This window comes from Euwallacea fornicatus, chromosome 6 (genome assembly GCF_040115645.1).
Source record: "Euwallacea fornicatus isolate EFF26 chromosome 6, ASM4011564v1, whole genome shotgun sequence".
In the NCBI taxonomy this organism is placed as follows: domain Eukaryota; kingdom Metazoa; phylum Arthropoda; class Insecta; order Coleoptera; family Curculionidae; genus Euwallacea; species Euwallacea fornicatus.
The window spans coordinates 2,611,249-2,627,404 of NC_089546.1; the positions used below are offsets into that span (position 1 = coordinate 2,611,249).

Here is a 16,156-nt window from a genome sequence, read left to right on the forward strand (position 1 = left end):
TTGCATAAAGGGCTGTCAGTTTAATTTCTGGTTGGCTTGGGTTTTTAAGCTTCGCTCGTATTTTCTCACTACCGCTAATAACTCGGCACCAACCGAAGTACCATTCATTAAGTCTATAAATCCATAAATAAAAGTGCTCATTGACCGGTAGTAATCGACACTACCAGCTCTCGTATCATCCGCCGCCAGCCATCCCAATTCTTCCGCAAAACAAATCAGCAACGCATAAAAGCATTTCGTACTTCTTGGACTCGAAAAGGCGGGGCAGTCCGATCCTTCGACAGGGATCGGCAGCTTTCGTGCTTCATCGGCCTTAAAAGCTCTCGGAGCTTTTAGCGTGCATCACACACTGCAGCACAAGAGGTGCCAGTCCTGATCCTTACGTCGATGAGATCGGATGGTTTCGTTTTTGAACTCGTAAAAGCCGATCGTAGTTCTCAAAGTTCCGGGTGTGCGTGATGATAGTGAGACATCCAGTGAGTGAAAAACGTTGCTGATTGACAATGAAATTTGATTGAGTAGATACCAACATGATCTCTTTGGTGCCCTTTTTAACACTCAGCGTTATCTTTCATCACTGCCTCGCGGCCTCAGACGCGCCTCCCACAGATCCCTCAAACGATCTTCGGTATGAGGCTCCGGATGATTGTCAATGGTGGGTGAGAGACCCTTCGACGTCCAGCGGACAGGATGAAGTCGCTCTAACTTGCAATCTCAGGACTATCAACAGTGAATTTGACACAACCAATTTCAGCGTGATTCCTTCAGAGCACACAACTTCACTAAGAATTGAGTGCAATCCAGAGATTTTATCCAGGTCCAGTTTGGATAACAAAAGCTTTGTTCACTTGGCCAAACTCAGAGCTTTAGAGTTGGAAAATTGCAAATTAGCCAGATGGCCCTCATGCACATTATTTGGATTAAGGGATTTGAGAAATCTCACGGTGAGGACTCACAACACTGAATGGCCGGCCATGAACTTGGACTTTGCAAGGGATAGCTTCTCCCCAGTGCGTCAGCTGGAACGTCTAGATTTATCTTCAAATAATATTTGGTCGTTTCCGGAAAACATCTTCTGTCCCTTGATCAATTTGGTGTTTTTAAATGTTAGTGAGAATAGGCTGCAGGATGTCAGTGATTTGGGCTTCAGGGAGAAAGTCCCAGGATTGCCTCAGCCCCTCATAAGTGTAGCTGAGGAAGATTCTCCCCAACCTGAGAACACCAGAACTTTGACTCATCCTTGCAGCATTGATATTCAGGTACTAGACGCCTCTTTTAATCACTTTGTTTTGATTCCGGCTAATGGGTTTAGCGTGCTGCGTAGACTCAGGGAGTTTTATATACACAACAATGAGATTAGCATGGTTGCTGATAAGGCTTTGAATGGGCTTAAAGCCTTGCAAATTTTTGATTTATCCAATAACAAAGTTGTGGCCTTGCCCAGTGAGCTTTTCAAAGATAGCCGGGAGTCCATTAGAGAGATTTACTTGCAGAATAATTCAATTAGTGTCCTGGCCCCAGGATTATTTGCGAACTTAGAGCAACTGTTAGCTTTGGATGTCTCAAAAAATATCCTCACTAGCACTTGGATTAATAAGGACACATTTTCCGGTCTTATCAGATTGGTGCTCTTAAATTTATCCCACAACCGCATATCCAAGTTGGACCCCAGTTTCTTTAGAGATTTATATACATTGCAAATCCTGAATCTGGAACATAATTCGCTGGAGACCATTCCTGCCGATACTTTCGCTCCCATGAATAACTTGCACACTTTAATCATCTCATATAACAAGATTACTTATCTGGACGCTTATTCCCTTAACGGCTTGTACGTTTTGTCCCTTTTGGCTCTAGATAATAATTTACTAGAAGGAATCCATCCAGAAGCTTTCAGGAACTGCTCTAGCTTGCAGGACTTAAATCTTAACAGCAATCAATTGAAAGCCGTTCCGCTAGCTCTTAAAGACATGAGATTGCTTAGAACTGTAGATTTGGGAGAGAATTTGATTACATATTTAGAGGAGCCGGGATTTCGAGGTCTGGTCAATTTATACGGGTTAAGGATACTTGGGAATCGAGTCCAGAATGTTAGTAAAAGGGCTTTCGCTGACTTGCCCGCTTTGCAGATCCTGAATTTGGCCAAAAACAAAATACAGCGTATCGAGCACGGATCGTTTTCGAATAGCCCCAACTTGCAGGCTATTAGACTGGATTCGAATCAATTAACGGACGTCAATGGATTATTCGCCGATATTCAAAGCCTGCTTTGGCTGAACGTGTCCGATAATCAACTGGAATGGTTCGATTATGCACTGATTCCGCAGGGCTTACAATGGCTGGATTTGCACAAAAACAATGTCAGGGAATTAGGCAATAGATACAATTTGGATTATGAACTCAGACTGGAACAATTGGATGCGAGTTTTAATAAAATTTCTAAAATTAATGCCGGCTCCGTGCCCAGCAGCATCGAATTGCTGTTCCTAAATGACAATTTAATAAGCATTGTGGAACCGCACACTTTCATTAAAAAAATAAATCTAACTCGAGTAGATTTATACGCCAATCAAATTTCAACTATGGATTTAAATGCGTTGAGACTTACCCCTGTAGACCCAGAAAAACCTTTGCCAGAATTCTACATAGGAGGAAACCCATTTCAGTGTGACTGTACCATGGATTGGCTTCAAAGAATAAACAAATTGGATCATCTGCGTCAACACCCCAGAGTAACGGATTTGGAGAGCATATATTGCAAATTGTTACATAACAGAGAAAATAGCTATATGCCACTAATAGAAGTAGAGCCCTCACAATTTCTCTGCACCTACAAAACTCATTGCTTCGCTCTTTGTCATTGTTGCGACTTCGATGCCTGCGATTGTGAAATGACTTGTCCAACCAATTGTACTTGTTACCATGACCAGCTGTGGAGTTCCAACGTAGTGGAATGCTCTAATGCAGGTTACACCGAAATGCCCAACACCATTCCAATGGATGCTAGCGAAGTTTACCTGGATGGAAACAATTTTGGAGAGCTTTCCAGTCACTCTTTTATAGGCCGCAAGAATCTCAAAGTTCTCTATGCCAATAACTCTAATATTGTTGCGATTTATAACCATACATTCAGCGGCCTCAGGCGTTTAACCATTCTTCATTTAGAAAGTAATAGAATTAAGGAATTGTTAGGATTTGAGCTGGCTACTCTGGAATCCCTCAGAGAGCTCTACTTGCAGGGAAATTTGATCCACTATATCGACAATAGAACCTTCTTAGAGTTAAAGCAACTAGAAGTACTTAGATTAGACGAAAATAGATTATACTCATTTGAAGTGTGGCAGCTATCATTAAACCCATATTTAGTAGAAATTGGGCTTGCCTACAACCATTGGTCTTGCCAGTGTGACTATGTAACAAAATATAAATCTTGGCTGAGACAAAACTCTGGTAAAGTCATTGATACAACCAGGATAACCTGTGTGATCAACAACTCAACAAATCTCCTGGGGCCTAAAATGTCTGACTACAACTCCTCGAAGTGCCTGCATTTTTTCTCTGATGGAAATCACGCCATTGTAGAGCAACAAGTGATGAACGATTACCTCCCATTGCTTCTAGGGACAATGTGCATTTTCATCGCCAGCGTTGTGATAGTTTGCGGGGCTTTCTACTATAGAAGAGAGCTGAGAGTGTGGATTTACTCCCGTTGTGGATTAAGAATGTGCTATAAAACAACTGCTTTTGATGAACAACAAGACAAAGAAAGACTGTTTGACGCCTATGTCAGTTACAGTGTGAAAGACGAAGTCTTTGTCACCCAAACCTTGGCACCGGGCCTGGAAAGTGGTGATCCTTCCTACAGACTTTGTCTACATTATAGAGACTTCAATGTGTCAGCTTACGTAGCTGATACTATAATTGAGGCTGTAGAGTCCTCGAGACGAACTGTAATAATTCTTTCCAAGAACTTCCTCCACAACGAGTGGTGTAGGTTCGAGTTCAAAAGTGCCCTCCACGAAGTGCTGAAAGACAGGCGTAAAAGACTGATTTTCGTAGTGACAGGGGAGCTTCCCCCTAGGGATCTTGATCCAGATTTGAGGCTCTACCTCAAAACTAACACCGTGATTGAGTGGGGAGACAGGCAGTTCTGGCAAAAGCTGCAGTTTGCCATGCCTGATGTAAAGAGATCTTGTATCCATCAAAGGTCGTCGGTGAATATATACGCAACGGCGACTCCTAGTCATTTTATGGATAGGTCTAGGAGTCCTGCTCTGCCTCCACCACCTCCTCCAGGAAAGCTGCCTTTCCATCCAAATTCATCGAGTCTGCCTCGTGATAACAGAACGATGCCGCATCCTTTGTGGGCGTAGCGGTTCGCCTTTAATAGGTAAGTTTCTTTGTTTTTCGTTTGTGCTTGGTGATAAAGGTGAATTGGAAGGTTGAAATCTGAATTGTATAACTAGACACGTAATCCAAAATTCAACGCATGAAACGTCGAATTTTAGGTAAGTTGCAATAACTTACCTAAATTGACTCTAAACTAGAATTGGTTGGAAATCTTATTTATTGAATGTACGAATAATATCGGTTTTTCTTTGGCAAAAATAAATATTTATTAATACAATTACATTTATAAATTAAATTGAATATATGAAACGGAAAAAAAATTATACATATAACTGAAATTTGACGCATCGTTGATACCTAATAAAAGCTGAACTAATTTTGTAAATACTTGTTCATATATGTCTCTACTCCGTTCCGTTAATTTGTTTTGAAATTTTAATGTATCAAATTTGGTTAACTGCAATTTACTTGAAAAACCAGAATATTACAACTTGAGAAAAAAGAAACAAAAACTAAAAACACCGGTAAAAGAAAAAAAAACTTGCAAAATCGTAAAGTATGCTTTTATGTGAAAAGCTTAATAAATTGCCCATATGGCTCTTGGGTACTATCAACAAAATTATATTAAAAGGAAATAGCCGTAGGAAGGTGAGAAGATTGTCTATCTTTACATGGCCTTTTATGGGAACCTGTAAGTCCAGTAGTTATCCGGAAAAAGAAATTTACTTAAGGCTCGCTAACTCATCACGAATTAGCAATATCGCTGATTCGCTTAGAAATACTACGTAAGAAGTAAGGAAATAGCGGCCAATAGCTCAAAGTCCGAGCAACTTTACCAAAGAGTTAATATCCATAGAAACAGTGAAATAAACACAGAGTAGTGGCCAATTTCTCCCATTGTCATGGAAATTACCATCGCATTTGATATATTTGTCCTTAGGACCAATAGGTATATCCATATCTTGGTAACTTTATCAACACCATATTATCAGTAGAAATTATGAAATTGAGGTCAAAACTTTGCTAATTTCTTGATTTTCATGGAGAATATGTATTTGTGAAAATTACCACGACTTTAGAAAATTGTGCCTAAGTTAGAGAACAGTTTACCTCTTCAAAATCTTATCACAAATTTACTGGAAATGGACAATGTATTAATGAAAATCGACCACCATCATCGTGTGAATCGGTAGTTTTTTCGTGTCTCATCTCTAACACTGTTGGTGTTTTGGTTTGGTCCTAAGTTATTCGACTTTCCATAACCGATATTTCAGTAATGTTCTGTATTACTAATAATATCGATTTACTGAAGCTGATTATTTTAGAGACTTTTAAGGCGATACATTCCGTAGGAAGTCATGGTTTTCAATTTTTTTTTATTTTTAGGAACTTTAAAAAAAATTGAGTAATTATGTTAGCTTGAAATGAAATTAAAGATTTTTATTTGAATTAGCAAAGTTTTAGGTTTGTCCTCAAATCCGCCGAATCTACTATTAAATCGATAAAACGATATCGTCGTGAACAAAAGATGGGCGGTGCTTACCCCAAGAAATAATCATAAAGAAAACAACAGAAAAGACAATGTTTACGAAGTCTTCTTTTCAAAGCCCTTATCCCCAAGAACTATATGAGAATCTCATATGTGGGAAAAGCGTCATCAAACCTCATAAAGAGGGGGGGCTTTGCGCTTCTCATTCCTACACGTATATCTTCTTTATTCCGATTTCGAATAGATTCATCTCACTTGGCCTGGACCGGACGAGACAACGTTTCACAAGTGTTTTGATGGTGTCTAATCTCTATCGTATCCAGAAGATTCTCACGCTATTTATATGAGAATAGAAGCTCAGATTCCTTCCCGAAAATAAAAGTTTCGGTGCGGTAGAAATCGTACCGCGCTCAAAGGGTCCTACACTGATCTGCAAGAATTGCTAAAACGTTAAGTTGCACTTTGTGCAATATGTATACTAAACAAATTTCAAAGTTATTTTGCAGTTTCCCTATTTTTCCAGTAAATCTTTAAGATATTCCAATTTTGACCACGACGTAACGTTAATCCTGAAATGTCTCTATATGTCTCCAACACATGTGCTTTGAAGAAAAAATTCTACCATAGTATCGTGTTGCAATTTTACAGATCAGTGCCGATCAAGACATATGCGAATGTTTGCTGGAAGGAAGCAGTGGCTCACCATTTTTTCTCCAGAGACTTGAGCCACTGATGGGGTTACACTTTTCTTTATTACCCAATAGGTGCTCTCCACATCTGTCAGTGTTTACGTAATCACGTTACAATATTTTAAGCGGTATCGCAAATATTAAGTTAAAAAAAAAAAATTACTACTCTATACTTTCGTAAAAAAACATGTTTTTGAAGATATAACAAACGACTCTTATTTTTTTAATGCGGACTGTGTGATCGAAATAGATCGGTATATTTTTGAGACGCTGAGTACGAAGTATCCAGGTGAAAAAAAATATCAGTAAACTTGCCTGCGCTGTATCTTCCTTATCTTTAAAAGCGAAATCTGGGTTAACTTTAGATGAAAAATATTACTCTTAGGAATCGAACAACAAAAACCCGACTAAAAGGAAAACACTCGGAATAAGCGGCGAGCGTAACGACGGATCCATTCCTCTTATTCCACATTTGCTCCTGGTCACGATTTTTTGCGAATTTGACCGAGTTATCGAACCCTCAAACCACAAAAACCCGGGCCCTTTCGGAGCCAAAGAAATTCCTGCATTGTTAAGCTTATTTAATATGCATTGATTGTAGTATCAATGTCCTTTAAAAGGGCTTTCGTTTCTAATCCCGCTCTAAAGAGCGAGTTTCACGTGGGGGTAGACCCGGACAAAGAGCTTATAATACATAAATCATTGCTCACCGAAAGCGTTGTTCCTTGTCACGGATTCGTATTTAATATAAATTACGTTTTATGTATATGCGCTCTATGTATATTGTAGTATTGTGTTTGAAATAAAAACATTGGCCCCATAGAGATCTGGGACGTGTCATCATAGCACCTACCACTGAGATTTTTTACGCCGTAAAACACATTCCGTCGGTTACAGTAAAGTACACGTTGGCTGTTATTTCTGACTAAATTACAAGTACTATTCACCCTCCAGTCCATACTTAGACCCCTCTATCCGATAAAACTTGATTTATACACATCGTTGTATCCCCTTTTCATCCCGCAAGTGGCATGTCGACTTTTTAACGCAGAACTCAGCCCTCCACTTTCTTGGAAACGTATATTGTCTCAGCTTCGATCGGGGGTTGTTGTAGTGAATATGGGATATAAACTGCCCTATTTGGGGTCTGTCATATTACAGAGATGAGGTTCCCCTCTCGTTCCTTTTCTTAAGCTCGAAAGGATTTCGGTTTAAGGTACTCTCGAGTGTAATTGGCAATATTAAAGCTTTTAATACCGTTGACCGTGAACGTCGCATTAAATTTTAATTACGTAATGCCCAAAGCCTTGCTTTGTGGTCGTTCAATAACCAACAGGTATCTAACGGTTATTGAAACTGCATCTGAACAATTTATTAATTTTTTTATCGATTGATGTGGCTTTTGCCAATAGAGGGGAACCACTAATTAGTTAATGTAAAAATGAATTACGAGGTAGCAAATGTTAATAAGCAGCTTTATGGCAATAACTGCTGCTTGATAGAGAAAAAGGTAACGGGATTTTTGGTCCAATTAGGTGTCAGTTTTAGTTCAAGATCTTGACCATTCTCATAGTTGTTTTATCTGATAGCATTTGGGGGCTTAAACGAGATTTTAATCTATTTTTCGTTGAGCATTGGCCTTCTTTATAGCGTTCCTGCAAGTTAGTGTAATGGGCCCGCAACAACAAGAAACTTCCTCAATTTAAGCGGTTTGAAACACACATTGTCAAAACTTCCGAGAAGCTCTTGCGTGTATTTTTAATTAGGTAAATAATTAAGGCCCTAAATGAGCATGTTCGACGCGGAGATGAGCGCCTCGGCTTAGAATACGCTTCACGATTTTAAATATAAATTATCTTATTAAGACACGGGACCGAATGGAATCACGATCTTTAATAAATAGTCCTCCATAAATTTCCATGAAACTACCCCTCATTAAAAACGAAACTACCTACTAACAAGCTGCTTCTTGAAAAACACCAGCGCCTAGCCGGGAATTTCGATCGCTTTTTGAAGCTGATAAAATCTTATTTATTGCTTCGGTTCATATCTGATTAGAGGATTGTGTGACTTAATTACCTAGGTTGGAGATGTAGGGCTCAAAGAAAGTGTCCTCAATATTTTTTAACCTTTAAATCTAAGTTGCCGAAGCTACCGAAGCGAGGATAGCACAGCTTTAATGAACCTGGTTAAGGAATGATTAAGTAAATTCCAGAAAAGGGACGTTCCCTGAAATGAGGGAAAATATTCTACCGTGAGTAAAATATAGTATACAGTGTGCCTCAAGATAAGAATGCATTAATGAACACTGAAAATTAAAATATGACATTGAGGGATTAATAATGTTCCAAAACCTCACTATATCCAGTAAAACTTGTACAGACCAAAAAGTGGCTACCTAAACATGAAACTTAAATAACCATAAAAAATTTTATGTACTGTTTCTTTTATGTACCTTTAAGGTGGAGCTCGCCTAAAAACGATTTGATCCACTGGTCTAAGAGTTCAAAAAAATAAATGTAACAAAATTTTGATTTCTTAGTTCCCTCTTTACTTTTTCCGATTAATAAAAATCAGGCTCAAGTAAGTTTATGCGATTTTCCCTAGTTTTTTCGTTGTTTAGAACTCCTTCGCTAATCATCTGCAAACAGTCCAGGAAAGGGTTCTAACAACAGAAAAATACAAAAAATTATGTAGTAGTCCTCTTTACATTTTTACTCACTCCTCAAGATTCCCTTTTCCAAGCTTGGAAATTAAATTGAATTAATGTCTGTCCATCTACATAGGATTTACACAAAAATGTTCACTGTATTTATTTCTTGAATTCGTGTTGTACTACTGTGATAAAAAAATAAAGCGAATTTTTCATTTAAATTTAACGAGTACTACAAAATCATGAAATTATTTTTTTGTAGGTTAGTAGCTCCATCTGTAAACCATGGCAAAGTTTCACGTGAATATATTCAATTGCTGCAGTGCCTACACGTGTTTTTGTAAACATACAAAAGTGACTTTTTCCATTTTTACTACGATTGATTTTGTGGAGCAAAGAATTTGCATTAAATTTTGTTTGCAGATTAAATATTCTGCAGCGGAAACGTTGAGAATGTTACAGAAACCCTTTACTGATACAGCTACGTCGCAAATAAATTTTGACAAGTGGTACAAAGACTTTAAAGAAGACCGAGAAGGAGTTCTAGTCGAATATCGCTCTGAACGACTACCAACATCTATCGATGAGAGGCCTCGTCAAGGAAATCAGAGATTTGAAACTGCTAAAACGTCGGATGATAATTAGAGACGTCCCTGAGGCTATGAGCATTTTGTTTGGATCGACCCTAACCGTTTTAAACGATATTTTGTGCCTCAAACGTGTCAAACTTCGATTGGTTCCAAAAATATTAAATTTTTTGGAATAAAAGAATCACATTGAAATCTGTCAAAAAATTATTTTGACTACCATGTCATCGTGAAATGCATCATTACGGTAGATGAGACTTGGATCTACAATACGACCCGAAAAGGACCGATCAAACGCGTGAATATCGCGCAAAAGGTGAACCAAGATCGAAAAAATTGCGTCAAAATTGCTCAAAAATTAGGATCATATTGACAGATTTTTTCGATTATCGCGATGTTGCACATTCTGATTTTTTTGCGCCAGGCCAAATTATCAACAAGGACGATTATTTGAGCGTTATTCGTCGCTGGCATGAAGCTATTCACTTTACGAAGCTGGGAATTACGGGCAGACAATTTTTGGTTTTTGCACTACGACAATGCACGGTCCCACACTGCATTCATTTTTTGACAACATTTTGCCAAAAAGTCTGTCCATATTGTTCCACGGCCACCGTATTCGGCTGATTTAGCACCGTTGGACTTCTGGCTGTTCGACAAGCTCAAAAGATCGCTCTTGGGACACCGTTTCGACTCGCCAGAGGAGATAAAAGTCGAATCGAAGAAAATATTGAAAGCCATCCCGGAAAAAGACTTTTCTGACTGTTTCGAGGATTGGAAAAAACGATAGCGCAAGTGCATTGTTTCGGACGGAGAGTACTTTGAAATTTATTTGAATAAATATATTCTTAAAAAAATATTTTTTTTTCATTTCATAAATAAATTGACGTTATTTTTTTTATCACAGTAGTATACCATAGATTTTTAGCAGAATTTATATGTGTATTTATAGAGATGATATGATTATTTGATGAACTAGATCAAAGTTCAGATTGCAATAACCACCATTTTTAATACCACATTTTGAGTTCTTGATTTGTTTGCCCTAGTTATTTGCCAATTGAAAGTCCTTCGGAAGAAATCAGGTACTTGTCAGCACTAAGTTTAAATTTTGAAAAACACAATTTTCTAATGTCCATTAAATGATGGATATTTTCGAAATTTATGCATTATAAGTTTGGACATCGACATAGGTTTTGTATTTCTAGCGTGAATTCCCTTTGACATTTTCAGATATTTAACAAAAAAATGATTCAAATCTCTATTTTCGCCTAATCTAACAGAAAACCCAAAGCTCTCCGCATCAATAATTATCCATTTATGCCGGCCCTTTGTTAACCGTGTATTGTAGGACTGATTTTAGAGCAAACTCCAATCGAGCTGCGGGAGCCTCTCTCTCACTTTCTCTCTCTCTATTCCTCTCTCTCACCTTCTCTCTCTTTCCCTCCGTCTTTCTCTCTCTCTCTCTTTCTCCTCCCTATTTGTTTGCTCAATTAATTAATACTTCTGTCACGATAGACGTGTTTATTTTTGATTACCGGGTATTAAATTGGCGCTGCTCTTTGTTAATTTAAGATTATTCATCACACTCTCTGTAGGAGGGTTACTTTTACCCATTATGCGAGTTATTAAGCAGGGGATCAATCAATTGTGTGCTATTGTGTCTTAAATACAATGTTTGTCTTATATATGGTATTGACTTACTAAATTGGGATTAGGAATTTAAAGAAAAAAAAGGCAACTCTGAGGTGTAATTATTGTCTTGAAATGGTCGTTTCACTCCACACAAAACCCCACATTTCGGTCGGGAATAGCACGACATTAACATTCCGAACAACGTATAATTCTAAATTAAAACCCTAGAAAATGATAGTGTCTGCCGACCTAAATAACTGATGGCAGCAATTCCTCAGTAAAAAGTACAGACATGTGATTCATTCTTGAAAGATTCAGTTTATGATATACTGAGAATTAGATTGGCCCCGAGCTGTTTTAATAAAACAAAGCTGAAAGTATAGCCCGAAATCGCGCCCTCTTCCAATACACCCCTCATATAGAGGGGTTGCAAAAGCGGTTTTGTATACACCTCTGTGTACTTTAACCGTCAGCTGCCTAACTGCGATTTTAGAGGTGTTTGGCAGCATGGTTGTCCCAACAATCACTGTTTCATATAAACGGATTATCATTCGCTTTTGTTCGTTGTCGGACAACTAACAAAAGGGTGGAAAATTGTATGTATCAGCGACCTTTTGATTGGATTTTTTGGTTGTCATAAACTAGAGAACAAAATATGAATTCTTCAGAAAATTCTCTTCTGCATACGAAATGTCTGTAGTGTTTTCCCGCTTGTATATATAAAGTAAATGGCTGGGAAAAGCAGGCTAACACGGTATGAATAATAAAATGCACAATTTCAATTCACAATGACACATTCTTTATTCAGCTTTATTGCGCAATATATAAATTAGATTTATGCGTCGCCTCTATGGAGTCATTTTTCGGGCTTCAAAATGCAGTTTGAGTAGAATACTAATTTTTGTCGAGTGCTGTGTGTTGGTGATGGTTACTAACCCTCCAAGCTGATACATTCAAGTTAATAAACAACGTGTCCTTCTTCCAGAAATTCTGAGACCTCCAGAGATGCAGATTCCAGCAGTTCTGGAGATGAGTGGACGAGCACCAGGTGAAAGAATCCTTCGGACAGAGGTTGACTTTGAACTGTTTACTGTGATAAAATGTACCCATTTATTTTAAAGACTGTTTTTGTCTCTGTCCTCCTTTAATGACAGTTCTGTTTTTACTACCTCATCATCAACATTAAGTAGTGTCTCAAGACTGTTACATTTTCCATTACTTAACTGTAACGCTAGACAAAAACTCTTACAGAAATGTAAATAATGTAGATATTTAATAACTTATTATTATAGAAAAAGTTTGTAAATATACAGTGTATAAGGGCAATTTTTGACTAGCTGTAAATCGGCATTTTGCAACTGTGATAAATATATTATGCTAGTTTTGACTTTATTTCAAATTGCTTGAAACCTATGGGTCATTATTCCTTCATATAGTATTTGTACTTTGTATAGGAATATCAATTCATATTTAATATAATTAAATTCAAATTCCTTTCAATACGTGTTTTATTTATGCAATAAATGTATTGCCATTGAAAAGATATGCAACTGTTAATTTCTAGTTATCAATGGTTCAATTTGCCACTTGTGGAAATTATCCACGAATTCGTACCTTTTCAATATGTTTTATTTTAGCCGCAGCAGCGGTGATTTTATCATAATTAATTTCCATAATGGTGTGGAAATTGTAAGTGGCAATTTCTTGAATTGAACAGATATCACTCCGGGTTCAATATATGTATGATGTCTATCAGCTAATTTGGCCAAAAGGGCGTATCATAATAAATTTCAGGACTTCCTGAAAATTTTCAGGAAAATGGCTGGTTAGGAGGTGGTTACCCATTATCAATCACTTTAAATTTGCGTGCCACACTAGGGAATGTGTGAATCACTTTGTTGAACAACTACTTCGCATTAATCACTTCGGTCAATCTGAATACGTTGAATCATATTGTATTTTGTAGTTTTCACTATACGTAGTCATACTGCTAGCTATTATGGTGGTTTGGAAAGATCCTTCAATATGATAAAGTTTTCCCAAGGACCTCAATTAAGACATCCAACATTATTCCAGGCTACATATATCACACGATTAGCGCAAAAAATAGCACCTGAAATATTTCGAACCATTCCTCGTGACATCGTGGTACTACTCGGTGCAGTTACCTTTAAGAGTTCATTAAATTCATCAACTCTATGAGACCACGTAAATCATCTATATCAGCCTATTGGAGCGAAAAATAGATGCGCAATTACGGGATGATCATTAGAGAAAAGGCTTCAACTTGGAGTTGTGATATCGGAGACATGGCTTAGATAAATTCATTTGCTATGAGTTTCCTGTCAATTGTTGAATGATTTTACAATAAACAGCAAAGTTTTTTATTGATCGTCCATTTCATATTTCGAAATTTCGTACTTTTTGCCATTGATCAAACTTTCAGCTAAAATACTTCGGAAACCCTCTAAGAAACATTATTCATCTTGTTGTCTCAATGCGTCTCACAATTTCCGAATATATTTTTAGCTTCCGAAATACCTACGAAATTTGAGATTACCTCTCAAAATACGGATCCATTGAACCGCATTCGGAATGACAAAAAGTGTTAAAGTTGTGTGCCAATGATATTTGAACAAAGTTGTGAATGAATAATATTGGCTCAGTGCGATTCTTATTTATTTTTCAGAATATTGAGAACATTCCAAATAGATTTATGGAGAGTTTTGAGAATTTTTCTTGCCCCTAAAGACCGTCAAGATTTAAAGTAATTTATAAGGGTTCAGATCTAACAATGAAATTTTTTTCACGATCCCGAAAAAAAATTGCCTTTGTGCAAGATTGTTATTCTTCTCTAGAATGTTCTAAATTCTCCGAATCACTGTTTAGAGATTTTTTTGGAGAACTTTTTAGTATAAATAACTTTAATCTCTCGTGAAAAAATACCCACTTTCAAGAGATGTTTCAAAAGTGAGAAATCGTAGATTAATGGTATGTGAAACATCTGAAATTCTCCCTTTTTTCTTGAGATACTACTAATCACTTCAAATTCTTACCAACCAAAGATGTCAATAAAGCAAAATATATTTTTTAATAGTAAGGAAAATATCGCAGCAACCGAAAATGTGGGAAAAATTTTATGAGAAATTGTGTTGTTTTAAAGATCTCTACATGCACGTGTTCTGCGTACATGACGTTTACCCTGTGTAGAACAAATGATATTATTCAACAATATGTCGAAACGGACATATTAACTGTTCAAGTAATCATTTGCCTTATGCGGAAGGCGGGAACTATTGACGATATTCCTTTGAGTCAATTTCAGTCAAGCAGTATTGAGTCTGTTAGGTTTCAGGCTAGTCAGAATTAATCAAATACTCGAAAATTGTTTTTGTTAAATGGTAAATTTTTGATCGTATACTTCGTAAAAGGAATGAATCACAACCAATTGATTTACACAGTTATACGAGAAAATGTTCGTAGTCGTCCAATACTTAATTATATCTGTAACGCGATTCCTAATAATATCTATGGTGTTCCTCAAGACCTGCATTTGGTTTGGTAGAGTATCTTTCTTTTGAAAAAACTGATCAAACCCTACAAGATGACTCATTCAGGAAAAATTTAGAAAATATTTCAGGAAACCGCTATTCAGAAGAATTTTTAGGAGTTTTACCTAATCGTTCTGTTGAAGAGATTTGGCAACAAAATGCGAAAAGTATTCAGAAAATTTTCTCGCAATTTCCTTCTTTGAAGCTCAATAGATGAATCAGAAATAGATCATAATAATCATTAACGATTTTGTTAAGTACTCATTTGCTATTCTAAATACTTCTATTAATTAGCATTGGGACTTCTTCACCCACAATTCTCTCGAATTAAAACCAAAGAGCCATACCCTACAGACTATGATTTTGGTCGATTGTGGTGATAAAGTTGCTTAGAGAGAAGACAGTCTATCTGAGCTTTTGCAAATTTCTGTTTTTTTTTTGTTTTTTTTTTTATGAAGAGGTAATGGTAACCAGTTTTTTGGTGACTTGCCTTAGGTGACCCAAACAAAAGGTATAATTCATCGCAATAAAATCATTTAAATTATAATTAATAGCTAAGAATAAAGCTTATTCTTCAATAAAGCACCATGATTCGGCTTTAACAATGCCGCTGCTAATAATTATTATAAGATCTTCAGGTTTGCAACCTTGCAATTATACATTATTACAAGGAGGCGCTATAAGACCATTAAAACTCCAAGGAGAAGTTATTAATTATATGTAATTACGCAGTAATGGTGCACGGTGGTTCTTGTTAAGTGGATAGAAATTTGACTAAAGCTAACAAATTATTTTTATAATTTCGAAAAACACCTGCACCGTATAATAATTTTATACAGGGTAGTCCCTAAGGGTGTTCCGATACTTCTAGCTTATTCTTTTGATTGTTCTAAGACGAAAAAGTTATAAAAGCGTATGTCCTAAAATGATTCGTTTCTGATATACAGGGTGTTAAATATAAAGGAAAATAAAAATGTTTTTTCATATTTTCAAAAAGCTGCAAGATATTTTGTTGAAACTCGGTATATCTATACATTATGTATAGTAGTCTTAACGATATATTTCCCTTCTACTTAAAGAAAAATGCTGTAATCTCAGACGTGCGTAGAGGTTGCCATGTTAATTCTTATAGGGGAAGGGGGGGTACGCTACTAGTATTTTCCAAATTAGAAACATTATTTTAAATAACCGATTCAAAATAC

At 36.8% G+C, this 16,156-nt stretch overlaps 1 protein-coding gene across 2 annotated transcripts in view; it reads left to right on the plus strand.

The window, feature by feature from the left end:
- The first annotated feature begins 362 nt into the window (after nt 1-362).
- The window catches only part of Toll-6 (Toll-like receptor 6), a 73,390-nt gene continuing 57,596 nt past the window's right edge, over nt 363-16,156 (plus strand). The window contains exons 1-2 of one of the 2 annotated variants that reach the window (XM_066283092.1): nt 363-4,390; nt 12,389-12,903. In XM_066283092.1, coding sequence (XP_066139189.1) covers nt 531-4,373 — 3,843 coding nt within the window. In that variant the 5' untranslated portion in view covers nt 363-530 and the 3' untranslated portion in view covers nt 4,374-4,390; nt 12,389-12,903. Of the gene's footprint in view, nt 4,391-12,388; nt 12,904-16,156 lie in introns of those variants that run through there. The other variant, XM_066283093.1, reaches the window with a different exon arrangement.